This window comes from Syngnathus typhle, linkage group LG17 (assembly GCF_033458585.1).
Source record: "Syngnathus typhle isolate RoL2023-S1 ecotype Sweden linkage group LG17, RoL_Styp_1.0, whole genome shotgun sequence".
Lineage (NCBI taxonomy): Eukaryota > Metazoa > Chordata > Actinopteri > Syngnathiformes > Syngnathidae > Syngnathus > Syngnathus typhle.
The window spans coordinates 2716851-2739190 of record NC_083754.1 but is presented as its reverse complement, the minus strand read 5'-3'; the positions used below and the strand labels follow the sequence as shown (position 1 = coordinate 2739190).

The 22340-nt window shown below is 41.5% G+C and overlaps 3 protein-coding genes across 4 annotated transcripts; all 3 read left to right on the top strand.

Moving 5' to 3' along the window:
• The first annotated feature begins 3405 nt into the window (after window positions 1–3405).
• On the top strand, window positions 3406–6324 carry ptger1b (prostaglandin E receptor 1b (subtype EP1)). Its single transcript, XM_061303830.1, has 3 exons — window positions 3406–3645; window positions 4312–5238; window positions 5637–6324. The coding sequence occupies exons 2-3, from the start codon at window positions 4360–4362 to the stop codon at window positions 5907–5909; spliced, it is 1152 nt and encodes a 383-aa protein (XP_061159814.1). The 5' UTR covers window positions 3406–3645; window positions 4312–4359; the 3' UTR covers window positions 5910–6324.
• A 477-nt stretch (window positions 6325–6801) lies between these two features.
• On the top strand, window positions 6802–16080 carry ilf3b (interleukin enhancer binding factor 3b). 2 transcript variants are annotated; one of them, XM_061303821.1, is made up of 18 exons: window positions 6802–6885; window positions 7622–7655; window positions 7741–7952; window positions 8023–8197; window positions 8278–8425; window positions 9877–9968; window positions 11228–11323; window positions 11464–11575; window positions 11667–11764; window positions 11827–11935; window positions 12019–12132; window positions 12663–12868; window positions 12964–13146; window positions 13236–13517; window positions 13591–13693; window positions 13784–13828; window positions 14976–15377; window positions 15458–16080. In XM_061303821.1, exons 2-18 carry the CDS (start codon window positions 7653–7655, stop codon window positions 15589–15591), a joined length of 2514 nt encoding a protein of 837 aa, XP_061159805.1. In that variant the 5' UTR covers window positions 6802–6885; window positions 7622–7652; the 3' UTR covers window positions 15592–16080. The 2 variants fall into 2 exon arrangements, with proteins under 2 accessions (XP_061159805.1, XP_061159806.1); XM_061303822.1 differs by lacking the exons at window positions 14976–15377; window positions 15458–16080 and adding an exon at window positions 14270–14883.
• A 364-nt stretch (window positions 16081–16444) lies between these two features.
• farsa (phenylalanyl-tRNA synthetase subunit alpha) lies at window positions 16445–20573 on the top strand. The gene is made up of 13 exons (XM_061303827.1): window positions 16445–16630; window positions 17088–17225; window positions 17355–17453; window positions 17547–17665; window positions 17844–17936; window positions 18273–18401; window positions 18475–18590; window positions 18683–18767; window positions 19149–19248; window positions 19492–19660; window positions 19755–19832; window positions 19984–20098; window positions 20254–20573. The coding sequence occupies exons 1-13, from the start codon at window positions 16484–16486 to the stop codon at window positions 20357–20359; spliced, it is 1494 nt and encodes a 497-aa protein (XP_061159811.1). The 5' UTR covers window positions 16445–16483; the 3' UTR covers window positions 20360–20573.
• The last annotated feature ends 1767 nt before the right edge of the window (window positions 20574–22340 follow it).

Sequence of the window (22340 nt, the reverse complement as noted above, 5' to 3'; positions counted from 1 at the left end):
CAAGTCTCATTTTTGCCATCAAATACTTTCAACGCTGAATTTCCAACATGTAAGCAGCCAAAAGTCAAAACAAACACGATCTTATCAGAGTGAGGAATGCACTTGTCCATGTTTTTTTTTACTTCTGTACTCAAGGCAGTTTGCAGAATTATCTCTCTGGGGTCCTCCAAAATACTTTTCATCTAAACACAGCAAAAAAGGAAACAAGCAAGTCATGACACTCAAAATATCATGACTACACATATTTGGTTAAAACAAGATAGGAGCTGCTGATCTTGTGTATATACGCCATTTACTATACATCAAGACGCCTTTTACTATTCAACACAGTTAAGTGCTGGATAAACATTGGCTAAGATTTCCCGCAAGGTGCAAGCATAGCATGCTGTTTTCCGAAACGAGGGGCTCGCCTCAACAATGAGACATTCACCTTTAACACTGAGTGCTGTGTTTACTGTTTATGTTGTGGAAGTTTGCTTTGGCTCCAATTTAAAATGCAATCATCTGGAGGTCAGAGGTCACCGAGTCCGGTCTTGGAGTGCAGCAATACCTCGACTCGCAACTGGAACATTTACTGGAGGTCTTAAATTATGCAACACCTGCACTGATGAGAAAAGGCATTGCGCCATTAGCATGCTATGCTATTTTATTTGCCTATTGGCTTCAAGGATACTGCCCACTGACTTCACGCCATATGGAAATACTGAGTCTTAAAAAAAATAAAGAGACACTAATTGTGCAGGACGCATTTCAAAAGGTCTTTTTTCCACTTTTACAACTCAGTGAGAGGCCACGAGTTGATTTTCTTGTCAGTATTGATTTGGCAAAAACTTGTGGGGTGGTTTTCAAATTCGAGGAATGGAGGCTAATGTTTCAGTTCTCCTTGGCAGAGGTCGCCTCTGTTTACTCGACCATTTTAAAGTTGGAGAATTTCTTTTTTTATTCCCATCATTTAGACATAATGTTACCTTCTTTTCATCTGTCCTATTAATCTTATGATCATAATAATTTGTCTCATCATTAGATTGAGAAAAGTAAGAGTATTGAAAGATTGTATTGCTTTTTACTTCTGTGTGTGTGGTGGGTTACATTACTTATCTGTAATGTGTTTTTTTTTTTTTTTTTTGACTGGTCTCCTCTGTTGAACCATGAGCAGGAATGATTAGGGCAGCCTAAATACCACAGCTCTTTCGTAGCAGAGGCGATTATATCTTATAGTGGCATAGTCAAGCACATGTTTTATTTTTTGTGACCTACCAAGTTTGGGCATGCCTTGGAAGACCCTTGCATTCCATTTCTGTATCTTTGAGCAGATGAGAAGAGAAATCGGATTATGCTGATTTGATGATCACAGGGCATGCTTTGAATTTTCTTTTGTAATGATGACAAAATTTGGCCCTTGACAGAAAAAGTCCATCCAACGAACCGGACAATTTTGCATGTGTGTTCTTGAAGTATGTGTTCATGTTGCGTGCTGTAAATTCTCCTTGTGAAGATCCAAAGTGTTGAAATTAAGTCCCCTGAGTGCCTCATCAGGACTTTTCATCTTGAGCATTCTCAGTGCATATCTCGTACATGTACGTGCAGGAAACCATGGCGGTGGTTTAAGTCACAACTATCACTGATGATGAAAGATAAGAAATTAATCTGATTTTAGTTTCTCAGAATGTGAAATTTGTTTGATTTTTTTCTGTTGGTTTGGTTTGTGATCACTTGTCACATTTCCAGGAGAATGATTCTTTTTTAACAATATATTATTGTTAAAAATATATATTTTAACTATATAGAGAGAGTTAGAAATATTTTTTAACAATAATAATTATTATAATTATTGTTAAAAAAATATTTTTAACGATATATACCCCTTTATGTTTTTTTAATTTTTATTTTATGTGTTTTAATGGGACGGAAAAGGTTTCCTTTGCTGAATTTACTCAAACTGACAGACGATATATTGTATCATCCAGGGCCGTCACATTTAGTCTTTTAATTTCAAAAGTATGTTGTGTTTGTGTTAACTATCATCCTTCAAGTAATTTACGATTTGTTTACCTTTCCCCCCCCCCCACCCCAAACCTAACTAGATATGAGGAGGGACAGCATGTTTAACAATCATCCTTCCAAAGAAAGCTATGTTTTACTTGCTTTCCCTTCTCTTGTCCATAAAATCTATGGCGACTGTCAAGTATGCATATACAATGACTTAGCCTTCATTTTTTACAGTATGTTTTCTTTGGCAGAATTTGATTGGATCGCTGCCTTACTGGCCAAATGCCTTTCCTTTGAAAATTCTCCCAGGCTACTTCTCCTGACAGCAAAATAGGGAGTTATTTTATTCGGGTTGCAAATATTTCTATGTCAACGGTTAAAAGGTGACAATTAAAATCCATGCGGTCATTTAATGAGGTAATGACATAATGTTTAGGTCCATTAAATCATTATTATATATATTGTTATACATTATAACGTGCAGAATCCTGGTACTGTTTTGACAGATTAATTAAAACTAAAGATAAATTGCAGGACCTGTCTCATATTAGTGTGCAAAAAAAAGCTCTTCTTTTACCGTATCCTTCTATTTCATTCCGCACTTACCGTATGGTGCAGAAAATAATTTCTAACTTTCTAATTGCTCTCCTCCTTGTGAGCATATTAGATCCCAATGTCCTCAACATCAGCAGCAGCTGCGGTCTGGCTGACCTCTGTGGAAGTTCATTATTATTATTCCGAATTATGGTCGCCACAGACCACAATGTTGAGGCGCTCCGAAGTGGAAGTGGAAAAAAAACACCCGTTCCTATGAAAGAAGCTGTTCACAAATGCTCTTGTGGTTTTTCAGCGAGAACAGACAACAAAGGGATTCTCATTCCCAATTGCCTTTGGGAAGGGATAGGCTTTGGAAAAGCAAGTCTTTTAAATTCTACAGTTTTTTAAATGTATTTATTTATTGTTAAGGATTAAGGGAAAGATGAATCCAGATCACTTTGAATGGTCACAATTCAATTACCGTTCCCAATTAAATCTTGAAGTAACCTAGACATGTTTTAGAAGATGATGAGGAGAAACTGGGGTTTTTTTTTTTTTGTTTTTTTTTTTTTGTTTTTTTTTTTTGTTTTTTAAAGAGCTGGACTTACCATTATGTTTCTTTTGGTATTTTTTTTCAAGAGATGGACTTACTATTATGTTTTTTTGGGCGTTTTTCTTTTAAGAGATGGACTTACTATTATGTTTTTTTTTTTTTTTTTTTTATAATGTTATTTTCTTTTATTACCAGTGACACGAAAATCTGATCCATGTGTTTACATTTTATTTTAACTATCACTGTAGTCCTAACATCACAACCCACGTTGCAATTGAACGATTCTCATGATTACGTATCTGCAAGTGGCGTCAAGACTACATTTGCTCCAAAGGGTCTAACTCTCCTGCAAGGACGTCACTTGTTTTTCCTCCAAGCGAGACACCCAGAGGTGATGTTGGCTTTCTGCAGCTCCCACATATAAAAGCAGTCAGCCACAGTCAAACTACACACAACAATTACCAAAGGAGATATTTGGAAACCTGGACGATTGTTATATTTTGGACTATGAATCACACTGTCAAAGTGAAAGGAATCTTGGAATGTATGGATTTCCTAACTTAAAGGTAGGATGAATTCATTGTAATGTTTCTTTTCAGTATTTTTTCCAGAATGTGTGCGTTTTGATGAGCATGACTCATGATTTGGCCATGCATTTAATTACACATTCTTTTTAAATCTAAAATGCCCTCACACATTCCTGTCTTGTTTTGATCTGCTCAGTGGTGTATTAAAATGATTCTCCAAATGCTATTTACGAAAGCTTTTGTAAAGAAAGCAAAACTGCGAAGAAAAAAAAGATAGTGTGTGGTGTGTCCATATCCCCGTTTATTACTTCTGCCAAGCTCCAAATTGTTACATGAAAAAGAAAAAAAACATGAATTTTAATTCAAATTATGATAAAAGTGCAAATTGGAATATAATTTTCCCTATCCACCACCAAAACACAAACAATGGAGTTTTGCCTGCATAGTCCTAACATAATTTGCCTGAATACAAAAGTAACCCCAAAACTTTATTTATCATTGAATTCTTTGTTCTTGTCAGAGCGCACGATGCAGAGTACATAAACTGCCCACAATGTTATTGGGCAAAACTCGTTGCAAATTTTTTTTCTCCTCCTCTCCCACATTTGCAAACACTTTAACCTTCATGAAGGGCTCCGCTCTACTGAGTGCTACTCTATGAATCCTTTCAGCGTGCTAATCCACTTTTTTTTCCCCCCTTCTCAGGAACCTCTCAACCAATGAAAACAACATCAGACATAAAGATCAGCAGCAATGTTGGCAATGCAGCGTCACAACTCCTCTGACATCTTTACTTCTCTGCCCCCCTCAAACGACAGCGCAATAGCGCAGAAGACAAAAGTGGCGCCCATATTTTGTAATAGCACCCTTCCAGAAACGAATCCCACATCAGCCGGCATCACCATGACGCTTGGAATTGTATTCAACGTGGTGGCGCTTATCATTCTTGCCAAAGCGTACACCCGCTTTCGGCGGAGGTCAAAGTCCACCTTTCTTCTCTTTGCTAGCTCTCTGGTGGCGACTGATCTGGCTGGGCACGTCATCAACGGAGCCTTGGTGTTAAGAAGATACTCGGAAGGGACTGCGGACTTGGCTGACTCTCCGTGTGGCTTTCAAGGCGATCTCATAACAGATCCGGATGTCCCCTGTCTATTTTTGGGGTGCTGCATGGTGTTCTTCGGGTTGTGCCCGCTCTTCCTCGGCTGCGCTATGGCCGCTGAACGATGCTTGGGTGTCTCCAAGCCTTTGCTGCATGCTCGTTTGGTCACAAACGCACGGACTAAGATGGCACTAGCTCTCATCTGGTTGTTAGCGTTATGTGTCGCCCTCCTGCCGTTTTTCAGTTTGGGAGCCTACACGCCACAGTACCCGGGCACGTGGTGCTTTATCAGGGTGATGGAGGGCACGCAAGCCACAGATCTGGCCTTTGTGGCTCTCTTCTCTGCACTGGCATTCAGCTCACTGGCTGTGGCCTTTTTGTGTAATACCATCAGTGGGATCACCCTGGTGAGAGCGAGAATCAAAAAGAAGACCAGCTCCCAGCGCAGTCCGGCCAGGTCCCATGACACTGAGATGGTGGTCCAGTTGGTTGGCATCATGGTGGCCTCGTGCATCTGCTGGAGCCCCCTGCTGGTGAGTCGCAGCCATAACTTCATCTGATTTGTTATTTTACTGTTGTGACTAAATAAGACAAGTCCTTCTCAGAACCTTTAGAGTAAACAGTCACAAAATCAAACAAAGCTTTCATTTTGTTGTAGGCGTGGACCAAATGTTTGTTTTCTTTTCTCTTCAATTTGAAGATCATGCAGTGAAAGCTTGAATGGTCAATATTCTTAGTATGTTAGTATGTTTTTTAGCAATAAAAAGTAACAGTGTGCTTAATATATTTTTCTTCATATCTGTGTAGATTCTCAGTCGTAAATAATCAATCAAATCACGACTCATTCTTCTTGTTTATTTTTTTTCTTGTTTTCTGAAAATGTTCAAAATTGCCAATCATGCTATAAACAAACCTCAAATTGTCTGAATAGGTCTTTGGATTGATGTCAGCTACCCGGTCCTACAGCAACACCCTCGGCTCCGACAGGGACACTTACAGGGCCTTAATAATGACTGGTGTTAGGATGGCTACGTGTAATCAGATCCTGGACCCGTGGGTCTACATTTTGCTGCGTCGTGCCGTCCTCAAGAAGATCTACAGGATTACTAAAAGACAAGCCAGTTTGAAGGGAAGCATGATTCGCTCTTTCCGATGGGATGTCAGCTCCTTTCAGAACTCGGAAAAAAAGAATGATAAGATTTAAGGGATTGGACGTTGTGCTATTTAACAGCGACCCGTGGCCTGTGTTCATCTTGGTCAGGATGTAAATATGTCTGCTCAGATTGTTTGTGTTTTAGCCCACTACAGTGGGTAAATAATCAGTAAGGAACTGGCAAGTTTGCATTGCGAATGCAAAATCTACATTGGTGTTTGTCCTCTATGAGAACAAAATCAAGATTTGATCAAAAATGAAGACTATCCCACAAAGTCAGAAAGAAAGAAATAATGTGAATTGTGTAAATGAAATGCTTAAAGACCAAAGTAAAACACTTTGATTTTACCTCATTTTGAAGATGTGAATGTGTGGGGGAAAATGTACAGGTATGTTTGTGTATTACAGTGTTTACTGGTATGCCTCTCTTCTGTAACTCTTAAAAATAAACAGTCTGAAATCAAAATGTCAGAATATTTATTACGGATGCGCGCATAAAACACAAGCTGCACACATTAAATAATTGAAGAATGAGTAGCTTTGGTGAGTGATTTATTGTTTTTTTTCATTTGATTAGATGAGTATCTATTCTCAACTGCTCCAGTTGTAATATTAATTTAATTAGAATCTATGGATTCTAGTCACTGTAACAGAAATAGAGAAAAAAAATAGTAGTTAGCGCACATTCGGGAAGGAATTGTGCTGCCTTTGCATGCCATTTTTAATGATCAAATTAATACAGACTCCCTATTTTGTTTTTATTTAGTCTAGCAATACACGTGCTCGTTTACGTACGATAAGTGTCATTTTGTCTGCTAAACAAAAAAGGATGATGCATGCTACGTCACGATTACGTAATTCTTCAAATATGACGATGCTGGGTCGCACAATATATTTCCTTTTCCATTGGTTGGAAAAAAACAACAACCCCGCCGGAGACCAATCACAAAACAAGTAGGCGTAACCAAATTGATGACGAGCTTCCTGCTCCAACCGATTTAGTTGTGCAGAGGAAACGACGATTAAGGTGAGTAAAATGACAAATATAAACGTTAACAGCGTTTGCATGGCATTTGAAACACAATACGATATACGTAGCCAGTCAAGTATCATCTCGTCTTCCTATGCGAACAGAAATAAAAGTTCCGCGTCCGTAAGGCTAAGCTAGCATGTTCATTGAATAATGGGTGCCATTTTATTCTTATGTATGTTTGGTGTGCTTGCATGTCTATTCGTTTGCAAATCGCTTTTGTCAGTGTACATGTTGGTCACCACTGGGACACGGTGAGAATATCAAATAAAAAGCTGGCTGAATTCCTCTGAGTGTGAGTGCTGGCTAGCCATCGTTGGTAGCCATCGCCATCACTGGTGGTAAATTAAAATGGCGTCGCCTTGTAAACGCCAAATGAGGTTGTGTGGCTTTCTGCCCGCTCTTCAAAATGTTTTTCCTTCGTTATACGCGAAGTATAATTACGTGTAAATGTGCCAAATGCATTTATCACGATTCAGCCATTATATACATCGTATCAGGTGTTTCGTGCCAGGTAAGGTAGTCGATTACAATATTCCAAATTTTTAAATGGCATGTAGTTCTAAAATTCATTGCGCCGATGCATTTAGTAAATAGATGAACCGTAAGCCACGCAGTCATCCATATATGCAGCAATGATGTGTGTTTTAAAGAGAAATATTAGAAATCAGCAGTTAGAATTTGCAACATCAAGTTGTTCTATTAACTATGAGTGTATTTTCCTACTCTGCAGACAACAAAGAATCCCTATCTCTGAAACGAAGATGGTAATCGCTGACTTTCTATTCTAAATTAAACTAAACTCTCGGGTAATTGTCTCACAATCACGCCTAATCTTCTTTTCGCCCACAGGCCCCCCCATTACGGAATCGGTCCTTGCGTGTTTTCTTGCATGACAACCGCCACGTCATGGCCAAGCATTCTGCGGTCTACCCTTCTCAGGAGGAACTGGAGAATGTGCAAAACATGGTGTCTCACACAGAACGAGCCCTCAAGGCAGTCTCAGACTGGCTGGATAAACAAGAAAAGTGTGACGGTGATGGTACAGAACCCGATAAAGAGAGGTGAGTGTCCCCTGATTTTAATTCAATAAATTCAGAAAGGGTTTTAGCTTCTCATGTTCCCATGTTGCAGTGAGCCCAAAGAACAAGTCACACGGACTCTTCGTGGCGTGATGAGGGTGGGCCTTGTGGCCAAGGGCCTTCTGTTGAAGGGAGATCTGGACCTTGAGCTGGTGCTCCTCTGCAGGGACAAACCAACCAACACTTTGCTAAAGAAGGTGGCTGACAACTTGGCTGCACAGCTTAAGGTGAGAGCAGATCTTAAAACATCAAATGCAAGGGAAACCCATTGGTTGCACAGGCCAACTTTTCAATCTCCCTCCTGCAGGTTGTCACTGAAGACCAATATGTTGTGAATCACGACGTCCAAGAGGCCTGTATTACCATCAAGAACACAAAGGAGCCCACTCTCACCCTCACCATTCACTTGACGTCCCCGTTAGTTCGCGAGGAGATGGAGAAGGCCGCGGCTGGGGGTAAGACCCGCAAAGACCATTTCTTCCCCCCTTTTTATTTATCCACACCTCCAGTTGCGAGGCCATGCAGACAAGATAGATATTGTTTATTGGGCCTTCAATGGAGCTTGGGGACAAGAATCCATCGTCACATAATGAAACTATGCTATGACTTATAGCTCTGTAGACACTCTCATAGTTCCATGTAATGTAATTGTACATTTTTGATGGCCCAATATACAGTATAGGGCAAGTAGCTTACTTATGTGTTGGAGACATGGATTTGTCTTCCCTCATTATGATCAAGGTTACTAAAGAAATGAAGGCTTACTGAGAATTTCAAAAAAAAAAAAAAAAGACCACTTTGTTTGCATGTGTTTTATCATTCCTGAACGGTTTGCATTGCAGCAAAAATGAGCAGCTCAAAGTATCGTGAAATTGTCCTTGGTTGGTTAACCCAGCGGTGGGCTTTTGATTTCAATGTTTCTTCGCAGGAAGAGCTTCGGGTTGCAGATAAGGACAAGATGAAAAATATTTCCACATGCCGCTCCTAAAGCTGGGGGTGGCGGTCACCTTTTTAATTGTAGCGTAGCATTGACAAGCGTTTGGTAAATCTCTCACCAGCATTAAACGTTACATAAGCCACTCGAGCGTAGTTCGGATTAGGTCAATAAACCGAGTTTATAGGCGGGGTGGACTCGAGTAACTAGTGTGACCTCTCAACGAAGACAGCATGCGACTCACTTTTCCCGTTCAAGTCATGTATTTTAATGCTGCTAATCAACAGATATATTTTCTCAATCGTGAAATGAAAACACGGTAAAGTGCGCATCGTCATCATTTGGTGGAAACGAGGATCGAGATTTCAGGAGGCGTGTGGCCTCATCTGCAACCCTGCGCTGATGTTCACCCCCTAGTTTGGGTCTTTTTTTTGTAAGCCATCAGTTTTGCTGCAGTGCAGACTTGTTTTGATAGCCACCTTTTGTGTACCTGATAACATGTACCTGTGGTTCCAATTCTGATTCTCTTTGTCAAGCCTTCTAGTTTGTCAATTTTAGGGACGCTGGACCTTTGACCAACTGGCCGCTCTCTGTCTCGGAAGGGGCAAAATGCAGTGTACCCAGTATTGAGGCAAAGGGGAGGGGCTCTTCTACCTCCTGTCAAAGTCAGAGAGGGGAAAAAAAAAAAAGCACAACACTGATGCATCCAGATACACAACCTCCACGTACCATACACGTTTCAATTCGTAAACGTCACGCCACGTTAGCGGTGTGAGTTGGTTTGAAGTGTTACATGCCACATCATACGAAGGTGGAGGTTCAGAGCATTCGGTGGGTTCTCCAGCGGAGGAGTCCCCCTCCCCTTACCTCTTCTGCCTGTAGTTTGGGAAAGCTGCCTGTGTTCCCCCGGCCGGATGACAGAACTCCCCTTGGTCAAACTGTACCTTGTCTTCTTATTCCACCTGCCAATAGAAACGCTATCAGTCAACGATCCCCCGGATGCTCTGGACAGGCAGAAATGCATAACTGCCTTGGCGTCTCTTCGCCACGCTAAGTGGTTTCAGGTTTGGATTTTGTCTTTATTTGTCTCTAAAACACAAGTCGTTTGATTTGGTTTTTAAATGCTCCTTTGTCTTTTTGTGTTTCATTTGATGTTTTGTATTTAATGGCTCTCATGGAGTTCCTGTAGTGATTACTTGAACCTTTTGCCATCACGATGTTGTTCAGATGCCGGGTTATTTCCGTTTTTTTTTTTTTTTAATCTCACAGCTGTTTGTCAGCATTCATATATTAAAAGCCACTCCGGTCATGTAGGCGAAGAGTACATTGGCGTTTGGGACTGACCAGGTATCCAGGTGCAATAGTTCATTCCAGTTTAACTTTTGTATTAGCGCAACTACATGGCGTGCAAGTGAGGCATATTTGAAGATAATGTGTGCCGTCAAGTCTCGCGGTCTATTTTATGTGATATGAATTACTTCCAAAATACAAACTAAATGCTTAATTTCCTTCTTTTTTTTTTGGGGTGGTCCGTGTGTTTGCATACAGGAAATACTTTAATCAATGGGAACTTTGGGTAGTATTTGTTGGTTGAGTTTAGATTTTACGAGTGCCTGGTCTTTCGGGGATTTTAAAGCGATACTTTTCTAATTTTGCAATTTGCAGGAATAACTTATTGTTTTGTCAAGACCTTTACAACTTTATGATTTTTTTTAATGGGTGGCAAAATGCGTTTAATGAAAAGTAATGACCTTAGCAAATGCATTCTAAACAAAATGCTAGCTTTTTAATGCAGAAATTAGCCCAATAAGTATGCTTTCTGTTCATGTTGCAGTGTGCCACAAATTCATTAGGAATATTGCACCTTGACTACTTTTCTAGCATATATATGTGTGTGTGTGTGTGGGGAGGGTGTTGCTTTTTCTTTTTTAAACTTCCACTGCGGATAACATTACTACCCAACTGACAACACACAATCTTTCCATTCCGTTAAAGAGGTTCACTCGGCTGTCTCATCGAAAGCTTGGGTTATGTTGGAGTCATGTTTGTTGACACTTGGTCGTGATTGAAATGTTTGACCCTTGAAGCACAGGGCTGTAAATTCCATTGTCAGCCGACGTATCACTCAGTCCCGCCGAGTATGGGTCAATAAACTTGGTTTCACTTTGCCTTAAAATATTCCCACAATGAATACGGCAAGGTCTTATAGTCTGTGTGGCTTCATTTCAAAAGTTCATTTCAATTGATATGGAATTATTTTTTTCCCCGTTTGACTCGTTTTGCTTGTCGTCCCCGTGCACCCCCCCCTCTATTGTGTCCTCAGGCAAGAGCCAATGGATTGCGCTCCTGTGTAATCGTCATTCGGGTTCTTAGGGACCTGTGCGCCCGTATCCCAACATGGACCCCACTTTCTGGCTGGGTGAGAGTGTTCTATCTACATTTGTGGTACTCCTTAGTAAAATGTGTTTTTGATATAAGTGAGGACTGTGGTTTGAGATGTGCTTAAATACAACTAGACATGTTTAATTCAACTGTTTGGAAATTGTGTGTACTGTGTAGCCGCTGGAGCTGATCTGCGAGAAAGCCATCGGCACAGGAAACCGGCCCATGATGGCAGGAGAAGCACTACGCAGAGTCTTAGAATGTCTGGCTTCAGGAATCCTAATGCCAGGTAAGTTTGTACTCGTGTAACTCACTTGCAACCCTCTTGCTCGTTTTCAATCCGACAAAGGTGGTCCAATACGGCTTGTCCCCACTTACAGATGGAGCTGGAATTGCTGATCCATGTGAGAAGGAGCCAACAGATGCAGTAAGCCACTTGGACAGCCAGCAGAGAGAAGAGATCACATTGAGTGCACAAGTAAGTGGAATGATGGGAGCATCTTCGCAACGTGCAAGATTGACCTTCCCTTACGTTCTTAGCATGCCTTAAGGCTGTCAGCCTTTGGACAACTTCACAAAGTGCTCGGAATGGATCCGCTTCCCTTCAGGATACCCAAGAAAACTCCCGGACCTCCAATTGATTATATAGGTGAAAAACCTTTGTGCCCAAGAGTCGGGGGGGATTATTTTGTTCTCGTGCATTAACATGTCCTCGCACAATTGTGTGAACAGTGCAAATCCCACCCAGTACCACGTATGCCCCACCGATGAAACGGCCCATTGAGGAAGAGGCGGGTATTGAAGAAAAGACTCCCAATAAGAAGAAAAAAAAATTGCAAAAGAAATGTGAGTTACTTTTGTTGGATTGACATGTAAGGACAAGCAGTGTCCGTCGCGTGTTATGTTCAGCCATCCATTATCTGCGTGTGTCATAAATGCGATAAAGCATAACACGGGTCTTTGAGGTATTATGAGAATCTCGGTCGCCATGTAAACAGCCAGAAACATTTGGATTGTCGCGATAGACGAGCCATTCTGCTGATTTAGCGTCGCTCAAGGCTCGTGCATACCGGTAAAGACATTATTTTACTATTGAAAGCTAGATGTTATTTTAACTGGTTCCTAGAATTAAATTTGAATGTCAGAGGGGATCGCCAAGCAAAAAAGGGTAGCGTCAAAGTCACTTTTCTGCGTAACACAAATTTGCTATGATGGGGAGAAGCGGCTGTAATTAGTTCTACCTACCTCCAGCAAAGATTACGAAAGATCGGAAAGATTTTGGGATGAATTGAATAAAATGTATCTACTACAATATTCCTCTTTTATACGTCTTGTTGACATGTTTCCCAATAAATCTATCATTGTACTATTCCCAGCAACGACAGAGGATAAGTTTGATACCCAGGCTATGAATGCTTTAATGCGACTCAACCAGCTGAAGCCGGGTCTCCAGTACAAGCTGATCTCCCAGACCGGCCCGATTCACGTTCCTGTCTTCACGATGGCCGTAGAAGTTGACGGCAAGACTTTTAAAGCTTCAGGTCCATCCAAACGGACTGCGAAGCTCCACGTAGCCGTCAAGGTGAGTCAGCGTGGGTAATTGTTACAGTCAACCTTGAAATGATAGCAACTCCTTTATTTTTTTGTACTAAAGTGCAAGTGCCTATGTTACTCCAGGTACTGCAAGACATGGGGATCTCCGCCGGAGTGGAACTCAAACCTCCAGAGCCTGTCAAAACGGAAGAAACTATACAACCGGTCCCAGTGCAGGATGTGAAAAAAGAAGAAACAGCCACTGAAGAAGTAACTACTCCTGTGGTCACAGTACCAGCCAGCACAGATTCCACTGATACTGCGCAGGTAGATGATGCAGTCTCGTAAAAACATTCTCAATACCAGCAGCAGTGAGTTCCATCCTCACCGTGTCCCCGCCATCCTTTTTATTTTAGACCGCACGCCAACAGGGACCAATCCTGAGCAAACACGGCAAGAACCCCGTGATGGAGTTGAACGAGAAACGCCGTGGCCTAAAATACGAGCTCATCTCGGAGACTGGCGGCAGCCATGACAAGCGTTTCGTCATGGAGGTGGAGATTGATGATCAAAGATTCCAGGGGACCGGGTCCAACAAGAAAGTAGCCAAGGCTTACGCAGCACTGGCGGCTTTGGAGCAGCTCTTCCCCGAGAGCTCTGTGACTCAAGTGGCGAAAAAGAAAAAGGGACCTCCAATGGTAAGCAGGTTGAAGTCTGTCCTTGCTGCATCAGTGCTAAGTGATATGTTGTTGATGTTTCCCCCCCATTCAGAACAATGAAGGCTATGGCATGATGGGACCTCCTGGCGATGTCACCTTGCCCAGAGGCAGAGGACGGGGTCGTGGAAGGGGAAGGGGTTTCAATAATGGTGGAGGTATAACCGCATTTTTTTTTTTTTTTTTTAATTACACTTTGTTCAGAGCTGAGATTGGTTCAAATTGACCAATGTTCTATCTCTCGACAGGCTACGGAACATACGGTTACGGCAACAGCTCAATGTCTGGATACAGTAAGTATTCCTATCTTCTTTTTCTGTTTTTTTATTTGATTCTTTCTTGGATTGTGACTTACAAACGTGAGAAATCAAGTCGCATTCACATAAGGCAGCAGAAATGTGTACAGGTTGTCTAATATTGTGAGCTTCTTTTTTTATTAGGATCCCAAATTCCGCAATTTTTACATTTTAAGACACCACTCGTATTCGTATGTCAACTTCCCAAAAAGCACACCCCAAGCTTCTCTATTATTTAGAGCAACTTGTTCTGGGGACTGACATTCCTGAGTGTGACCGGAGGAGGGAAATCTCGAAAAACAAATAGATTGCAATCAGTCACTTTGAATACAATCTGGCCCAACGAATCCAATCGACTGCTGCTTTTAAGCAGAACAAATTCCCAACACTCAAAACTAATTTTGATATTTCCCTTCTCTGCCTTGTCTCACTCTTTAGGTGACTTTGTCTCAGACTTCTCTGACTTCTCTGACTTCTAAGACTTCTCTGGCTACCAAGAGTTAGATCCTCCTGGGTCTTAAAGAAAAAGGGGAAAAATATAGCTGGGAAGACAAAATATTTAGTTGAGTTCCTGCTGCATCCAGAACTCCCTTCACCTTCGCGACCCTGGAATTATTTCAAGGATAACCCTATTTTGCCAGTCCACATGCAGCCTGGGCAAGATGATCTGCCTCTGCATACAGTACATACATGGATGTGTCAAACATCTGGATTTTAGAAGGCATCCTTTTTTTGTGAGATTGGACAAAGGGCTTCACAATAAATACAGTGAAGCACTGTGGAACATTGACCGCCTCATATCTTTTTCCCCCTATTCCTGACTCGACACCGTTTTGTATCACATATTGATTCGTAGCTGAGACTTGCAGATTTGGATTCTGGCTCCGGTCTCAACTGTGTGGACTTTGTATGTTCTCCCCGTGACTGTCCATAGATGACATTGTGAATGCGTAATGTGTGACATCTACAATGATAACACGACACATAATTTTGGGCTTCCAGCTACAAAATTCTATAAAGCTTAGCTTAATTAGTGAGTTTTTTTTTTTTTTTTAATAATAAATGTCATTTTTTTGTTTAATTACTGTATTCTTACATGGTGTGATCTATGTTGAATGGTGAAACTGTGTCATGCTGTTCTCAGATTACTACAACAATGGTGCAAATGCAGGAGGCGGGCAGTCGGGCGGCCCCTCGGGTGGCACTCAAGCCAATACAGGACAGGGATCCAGACAAAGCTCATATGGCTCATACTATGATGGCGACGGAGCCTACAATAGCTCGGCTTCTGCCAAAGTCCACGTCAAGAAACCCCCCACCAGGGGAGGCAAGTCATCTTATCAGGGTCTCTCGGGTATGAATAGCTCATCTACAGGGACCTACCAGGCCAGCAACTCTTCTGGACAGGGCAGCTATAACCAGTATGGCTATAATCAAACAAAGAAGAATTTTCACCCGGGAGGTGCAAGCGGTTACTCTTATAGCACTGCTTACCCTAGCCAGGTGACTGGTGGTTCTGGAGGAAACCAGAATTATAATTATGATGGTGAGTGCTAAATTAAGTGATGCACGGTGCAAGACTTGACACATTTGTTGCATTTAACTGTTGCACTTTTCCCTGGGAAGGTTTCAGCAACCAGTCCAATTACAACTCGCAGGGTGCCGGAGAAAATCACGGGTTCAACACCTACCATACTCCGTACCACAATACTGGAAGTTACAACAAGGGAGATTCCGGTGGAAATTACCAGTATAGATAGACTCGAGTTGCTCGTGTGAGTCTCCCACTCCTCTCCGGCTTTGCCTCAGAATTTTTCCGAAGAATGTGATTGATGGCTCACCTGCCCTCCTCAACTTCCTCCTTCATGTTTATGTGCATATATTTGGTTCTGTCAGTCATTTCAGGCTTTGTTGTAGTTTGGTAGACTTTCAAAGGATTGATAATCTCAAATTTGTCTTTTTGTGTTTTTGTATGAATAAAACCACTATGGAAGAAATGATGCTACTACAGGGCTTGTGTGGCTCCAACTTTGCTTTTAAGTTTCATGACAAGCTCTGCTTTTAACAACTCCAAACTTGTAGATATATTTGCTTATATTTTTGCCTTTTTGAGTAATGTTACTAATATAATTTTAGTTGGAGATTACTGGAAAATACACATTAGTACTTCAAGTAGCTTTTGATTGTGTTGATATTCTTCTCACTGTATGTTACCATGTGTCTTTGTATTAATAAATGGTAATTTAGAACTTTTGTGTTAGAGTTTTGACTTAATTGCTATTTTGGGGGTAGTTGGATTGATTGATCAATACATGTTTTGCACAACAACAAAATCATATATTGTAAAAGAATAAAAATAAATTGAAATTCATGCTTCTGAAATTTATGAAGACAACCATTTTGATCATAATACGTTCAGGTATTTTTTTAATTTTATCGTGTTGTGTTTAATTGCTGCATTAAACGATTTCCAATGGCAACTTTCAAAACTTATTTACGCAACTGCATTTTCTAGCAATAAATGCATTATCAATTCAACAGACACTGATATATATTTATAAATAAATATTGGCTAAAAACAATATACGCTCTCCCATTCATTCAATGTGACGTCATTTCCGGTTCCTTCGAGCTCTTCGTAAAGACCCCGGTATGGCGGACACGCGTGTAGTGGAGACTCTTCTTCAGCGTATTGAGAAGGCAGACGACGGCGTGGAAAGCCTCGATGTGGCTAGCAGCCTCGGAGTGGACCACCAGGTCATCGTCGGGGCCGTGAAGAGTTTGCAGTGTCTCGGCGAAGTGAGTTTTTCCGCTTTGAATTGCGGCGGAAGTCGAGCTGTCACCTCAACATTTGGAAAGTGACTGATGCAATTTGGTTCAAGTCAGACAAATTAAATGTGCTACGTGTAATGTGGTCTATATTCTCATTTTTCTGCGTTACAAACAAACTAATTACAATAACTGATGGATGTGGACTTCTTAGAACTACAGCCAACTAGCAGCAGTGTAGAGTATTTGTATTTCTAGCTGCTGTTTTAGTGAATAAAATGAATAACGAGTACTTTACTGTTATGTTCTAATACAGTTTTCTATATTAATACCCCAGCTATTATTACATCGTTGTATAAATGGTCATATTGTATTAAATGACATAACATGACCGTCAACACCCTTTTAAGTAAGCCATGTGATGTGTATACATTCTTCCAAATGCTACTGTCAAATAAATATGGATTGTGTGTTGTCTGACCTTCAGATCATTTCAGCTGAGCTACGCTCCTCCAAAAACTGGGATCTGACAGAGGAGGGCAAGGAGATTGCTGAGCAAGGCAGCCATGAAGCTCGAGTCTTCAACTCTGTCCCGCTGGAAGGTCTGACCCAAAGTGACCTCATGGTAAGGCTTCATTATTTGACTTATTCTATAAAGGCAGTATTGCAAAAAAAAGAACGAATTTAACTAGAATTCCACTTTAATTAGCAGGTGGTGGTTCTGAGTCTGAACAGTTTTTGTGTATGTGTGCAGAAATTGTCCTTTGGAAAGATTGGCTTCAGCAAGGCCATGTCCAACAAGTGGATCCGACTGGACAAAGGGCATGAAGGCGGGCCCAGGATATTCCGAACTGTATGTTTTGTCTTTTAGAGGGAATTTAATTGTGTGGAGTACACCCTCATCTGTGTGTGAAGATGGAAATACTGTATTTGTGTGCCTCCGTAGGTGGAGAACATAGATGACCAGGTTAGAGAGAAGTTGCTTCTTGTGCAGAAAGGAATCTCTTCAAACTTGGATGAAAAAGAAAAGAATGAGCTGAAAAAGCGAAAACTTCTTGCTGAGGTGTAAGTTCTAACTGCATTCTTTTTACATACCAGTAGGTGGCAGTAGAGGGCACGTCTTTGATTAGGTGTTGATTGAGATTCAAGTGTAAATGATGAAATATTAAAAAAGTTGAAGAAACAACTGTGACTCACGTTATGGTCTGAGAGTAAACTGATTCCTTTTTGAAAATGTGTACAGGACAGTTAAGTCCTACTGGATCACGAAAGGCAACTCCTTCAGCACCACCATCACCAAACAGGAGACGGAGCTCACCCCTGAGATGATTGCAAAGTAAGTCCAGATTCTGTGAAATTACTATTTGTCTTGTCTTGTCTGCCCTCATCCGTCCATCAGTGACAGTGTGAAGGGTCTCAGACAGAAGACGCAGAGAAATGAACGCTGATTTAAGGGGACAGCTCCAAAGACGGGGGCTTTGTCCTAAAGGCAGGGCGGTACAAAACCATGAAGACTGAAATCGACTTAAATATATAAATTAGGGGTCTAACTAAATAATCGATTCTGAAATTCTGCTGACGTAACCTATTGACTTTAGATCCCTGCCTAATGTTGCTGAGTTATAATGAAGGTGGCTCATTCTTCATCGAAGCACAACTTATTTCATTGCAGCGGCAGCTGGAAAGAAAAAAATTTCAAGCCGTACAATTTTGATGCGATGGGTGTGGCCCCAGATTGCGGCCACCTGCATCCCCTGATGAAGGTGCGGACACAGTTCAGACAGATCTTCCTGGAGATGGGGTGAGTCCCTTTGCTTTGCAGCGACCTGAGAAACATCCTCAACACCAACACGCTGAACACTTTTGTCTTTTAGTTTCACCGAGATGCCAACCAACAACTTCATAGAAAGCTCTTTCTGGAACTTCGACTCCCTTTTTCAGCCGCAGCAGCACCCAGCCCGAGACCAACACGACACCTTCTTCCTGTCAGGTGAGATGGACTGTGTCGGTCGGCTATTCCTGTCACAGTGGAGCTTCTCCATTACTTTTGCATTAAAAGTCATTCTACTTCGTAATTTTCAGACCCTGCCCTCGCCCTGAAGTTACCACAAGATTACTTGGAGAGAGTGAAGAGGGTCCACTCAGAGGGCGGCTATGGCTCACAAGGGTGAGATCAAGAGGTTTTCTGTAAAGAAAATGAAATTTCAGGCAGAACCTGATTGCACACTACTTGGATGAAGTAGAATGGCAATTCTTGTTCAACATCAATGTTTGCTTTTGGAACAATGGTCAAAAATTCCGACGCAACTTTCGGAAAGCCTTCCCGGAAAAGTCGATGCCGTTAGAGTGGGTCATATTAAATCCTAAGGATTAAGAATGCAATGTCACCATATGCGAGTCAAATCACTTTTCATTCATTCATCTAATTCATCTATTTCAAAATGACTGGAGGTTATTTCAAGGGCTTTCAGCTTTGTTTCTATTTTGTAAACAACACCGCTCCACTTGGGCAGCGCTAACTTCTTTTTCCACTATGCTGCCCCCTCAGGTACAAATGCGAATGGAAGATTGAGGAGGCCCGCAAGAATATCCTCCGCACGCACACTACAGCCGTCAGTTCCCGCATGTTGTATAAACTTGCGCAACAGGTAACGCTTGAGCTTTTTCCGTGCGGTTCTGTGTGGAAAAAAAAGATTGCTCCATTGCCACCAGACTTAACCTGCTAGCATGCCACGCAATACGTCTGACCTCACTAAAGCTCTTGGCAGCTAAACTGGAGCAATCCTTCCACTCAGGTTCAAACGTTTCCTGGAAAGCTGCGGCGGGTAGAGATAGTTTAGGAGGACATCAAGCACCCGTGTCGTGACGACTAACTGTCTTTTCGTCACCAGGAGAAATTCACTCCCGTCAAATACTTCTCCATCGACCGAGTCTTCAGGAACGAGACGTTAGACGCGACCCATCTGGCCGAGTTCCATCAAATTGAGGGCGTGGTGGCTGACTATGGGCTCACCCTGGGGGACCTCATGGGTATCTTGCATCAGTTCTTCACCAAACTAGGTTAGATTGGACTGATACTCACAAACGTTCAAAATATGTATCGCTTAAACCACATGAAATCACTTTTAATTGACATTGTAAGCTTTTTTTTTAGGAATTACTAAACTACGTTTCAAGCCTGCCTACAACCCCTACACAGAGCCCAGTATGGAGGTGTTCAGCTATCATGAAGGTATCCTTCTCTCCTCCTTGGCCAACTGTCATTGTTACTCCAAGACAATTAAGCCTACAATTAACACCATTGCTATATTTTGAGTTCAAATTTGATTTTTATTTCAATTACGGATGCCGTTTATCTGTGTATGATGTTTCTCTACACACAGGATTGAAAAAGTGGGTGGAGGTGGGGAACTCTGGTGTTTTCAGACCAGAGATGCTGCTGCCCATGGGTCTCCCTGAAGACGTGTCTGTTATTGCGTGGGGGCTTTCTCTGGAAAGGTAAACAACTCATCGTAACCAAATGATTCGTCCAGTCACTTTTGGAAGTAAATCAAACTGCTGATGATGTAAATTGAGATGAGGCAACATGTTTTTCATGACGTACAAGGAACATCTCCAAGTAATCCATATTCTGAAATCCTCTCTTCTCACAGACCCACCATGATTAAATACGGCATAAACAACATCAGAGAGCTGGTGGGACACAAGGTCAATCTACAGATGGTCTACGACAGCCCCATTTGTCGACTGGACTCCTGAGTTTGGTACAGACCTCTTTTTGAATTTTTTGGACCCGCTCTGTCGCTGCAGTACAGTACAGTTCTTGTTACATCAGGTGAGAGGATTTTGTATACACTAGAATGGAACAGCAATACTCAAGGAACCAACACCATTCTGTCATAAGAATAAACGTAATTGTATAGGTAAATATCCAGTACCTTTTGAATAATAAAATAAACATATTCCAAACTTCTCTCATATGCAGACTTTCCAGTTACGGTACCATTGCCCATCTTGAATTGGTGTTTATGGATCTTTGGAAATATCTCTCACCTAGCTGATCATATCATTGTAGTAGGGATGCGAAAGACTTATTTACACTTTCAAAAATAACCAGATCAAAACAATCCACATGGTTGTTTATTCCCACATGTGGGTACCTCAGAGATCCAAATATTTGTTTACCCAAAACATGAGTTTGATGTTCCTTTATTTTTTATGCCCAAAGACTTTTTCCCAAAAAAATCTTGGCACATGTCAACCCCCCTCCATGTACCCCATGAGTCCATCTTTGAACTTTTCACACCAGCTGAGGGAAACCTCAACTGCACAAAAAAAGGGCTCCAGGATTAAGTCTTGTTGTGGAGTCCGTGGAACTCCTTAAGTCTTCGTCTTAAGGTTAATCCCCCAGTGACTTTAAATAGCATTCTAGTGAAGTGTACAACGGCCAGGTGATCGCAAAGGTTTGAATGGTCGCCTGGCTTCACGTGTACACTGAATTTCGAGCTCCGTACAATACGAGTCTGACCTGCGATTCAAACAAAGATCAATAATTCATCAAATGCGACACTGTCAATCGTGCAAACCTGAAATGTACCACAGGTGAACTTTATTTGACCTGCCCCCACTGCATTATAGGTTCATCCTGCAATTGAAATAGCAAATCGGTCTAAGTTGTGTCGTCTGCGATGCCGCCCGCAACAACAAACGCTTAATAATAGCAGATACAAAATGCCACAGCTATGTAGATATTTTTAAACCACTTCTCACGGAAGCTCTGGCACACAGAAATGATCAGATGATCTTTTCTGGTAATCCTCGTTGTCCTTGGCTTCTCCTTCACTGACTGGTATGCTCTTTGTTTTTATGAACGCTGAGCCTTCATCATTCACAGAAAGCTTTGCAGATTTAAAAGACAAGCCGTTTCATCTCCCGGTGTGTCCGCATGAGGCTTTGTTTGACGTTGCATGCAAATGGAAAAAAGTCTGTATATCTTTTCCATAATTCACTTTTTAATGTCCATGTGTAAACTGGCGTTGTCGAGAATGGTGATCATCGTCCTCAATTGTGATCTTCTGAGTCAAGGAGTGCGGGAGAGTTCTGACTTGTCGGGCTGTGGAGGTGTGGGAGGAACGAGGGGATGTAGGGAAGGGTGGCTAGCAAGAGCGGGCTGGTCTCGGGGTTGTCGTCCAGCGGGAGAGAGATGACCACGTCCTCCTGGTCCCACACGTGGAAGGCGTTGTGGGCAAACGGCTGGGGTGGGGGGTGACTTGCCACACCTTGTGAATTGTTGTCCTGGTCCTTGTCCTCATTTCCAGCTGGACCCAGTATGCAATCTGAACATGAGATGGTGTGCAATTAATCGAAAGTCAATTATGACTTCAATTGTAGAAATTGGCATCATGGTAAAAAATGATGACTATTAAATAGAATAGCTAATTTTATGAATTTCGTTAGGACCAAAAGGAATTTTTTTACGCTTCAAATGATTTAATTTGTATTGCATTTCCAACTTGCAAACATTTTCTTGCTTTGTACACAAAAATGATTTGAATAATCGTAATTTCAATTCTAACCAAAATAATATTTTTTTCATAAGCAAGCGGATAATATAAATGTCTTCTATAATCCAAATATTGGATCCTGAACTTTTACTCATTCATATCATTTCTGTTCAACAACTTCTGAATATTCACACAGCAATTTTTTTAATCCAGGAAAATCTCTGTAAATCATCTGC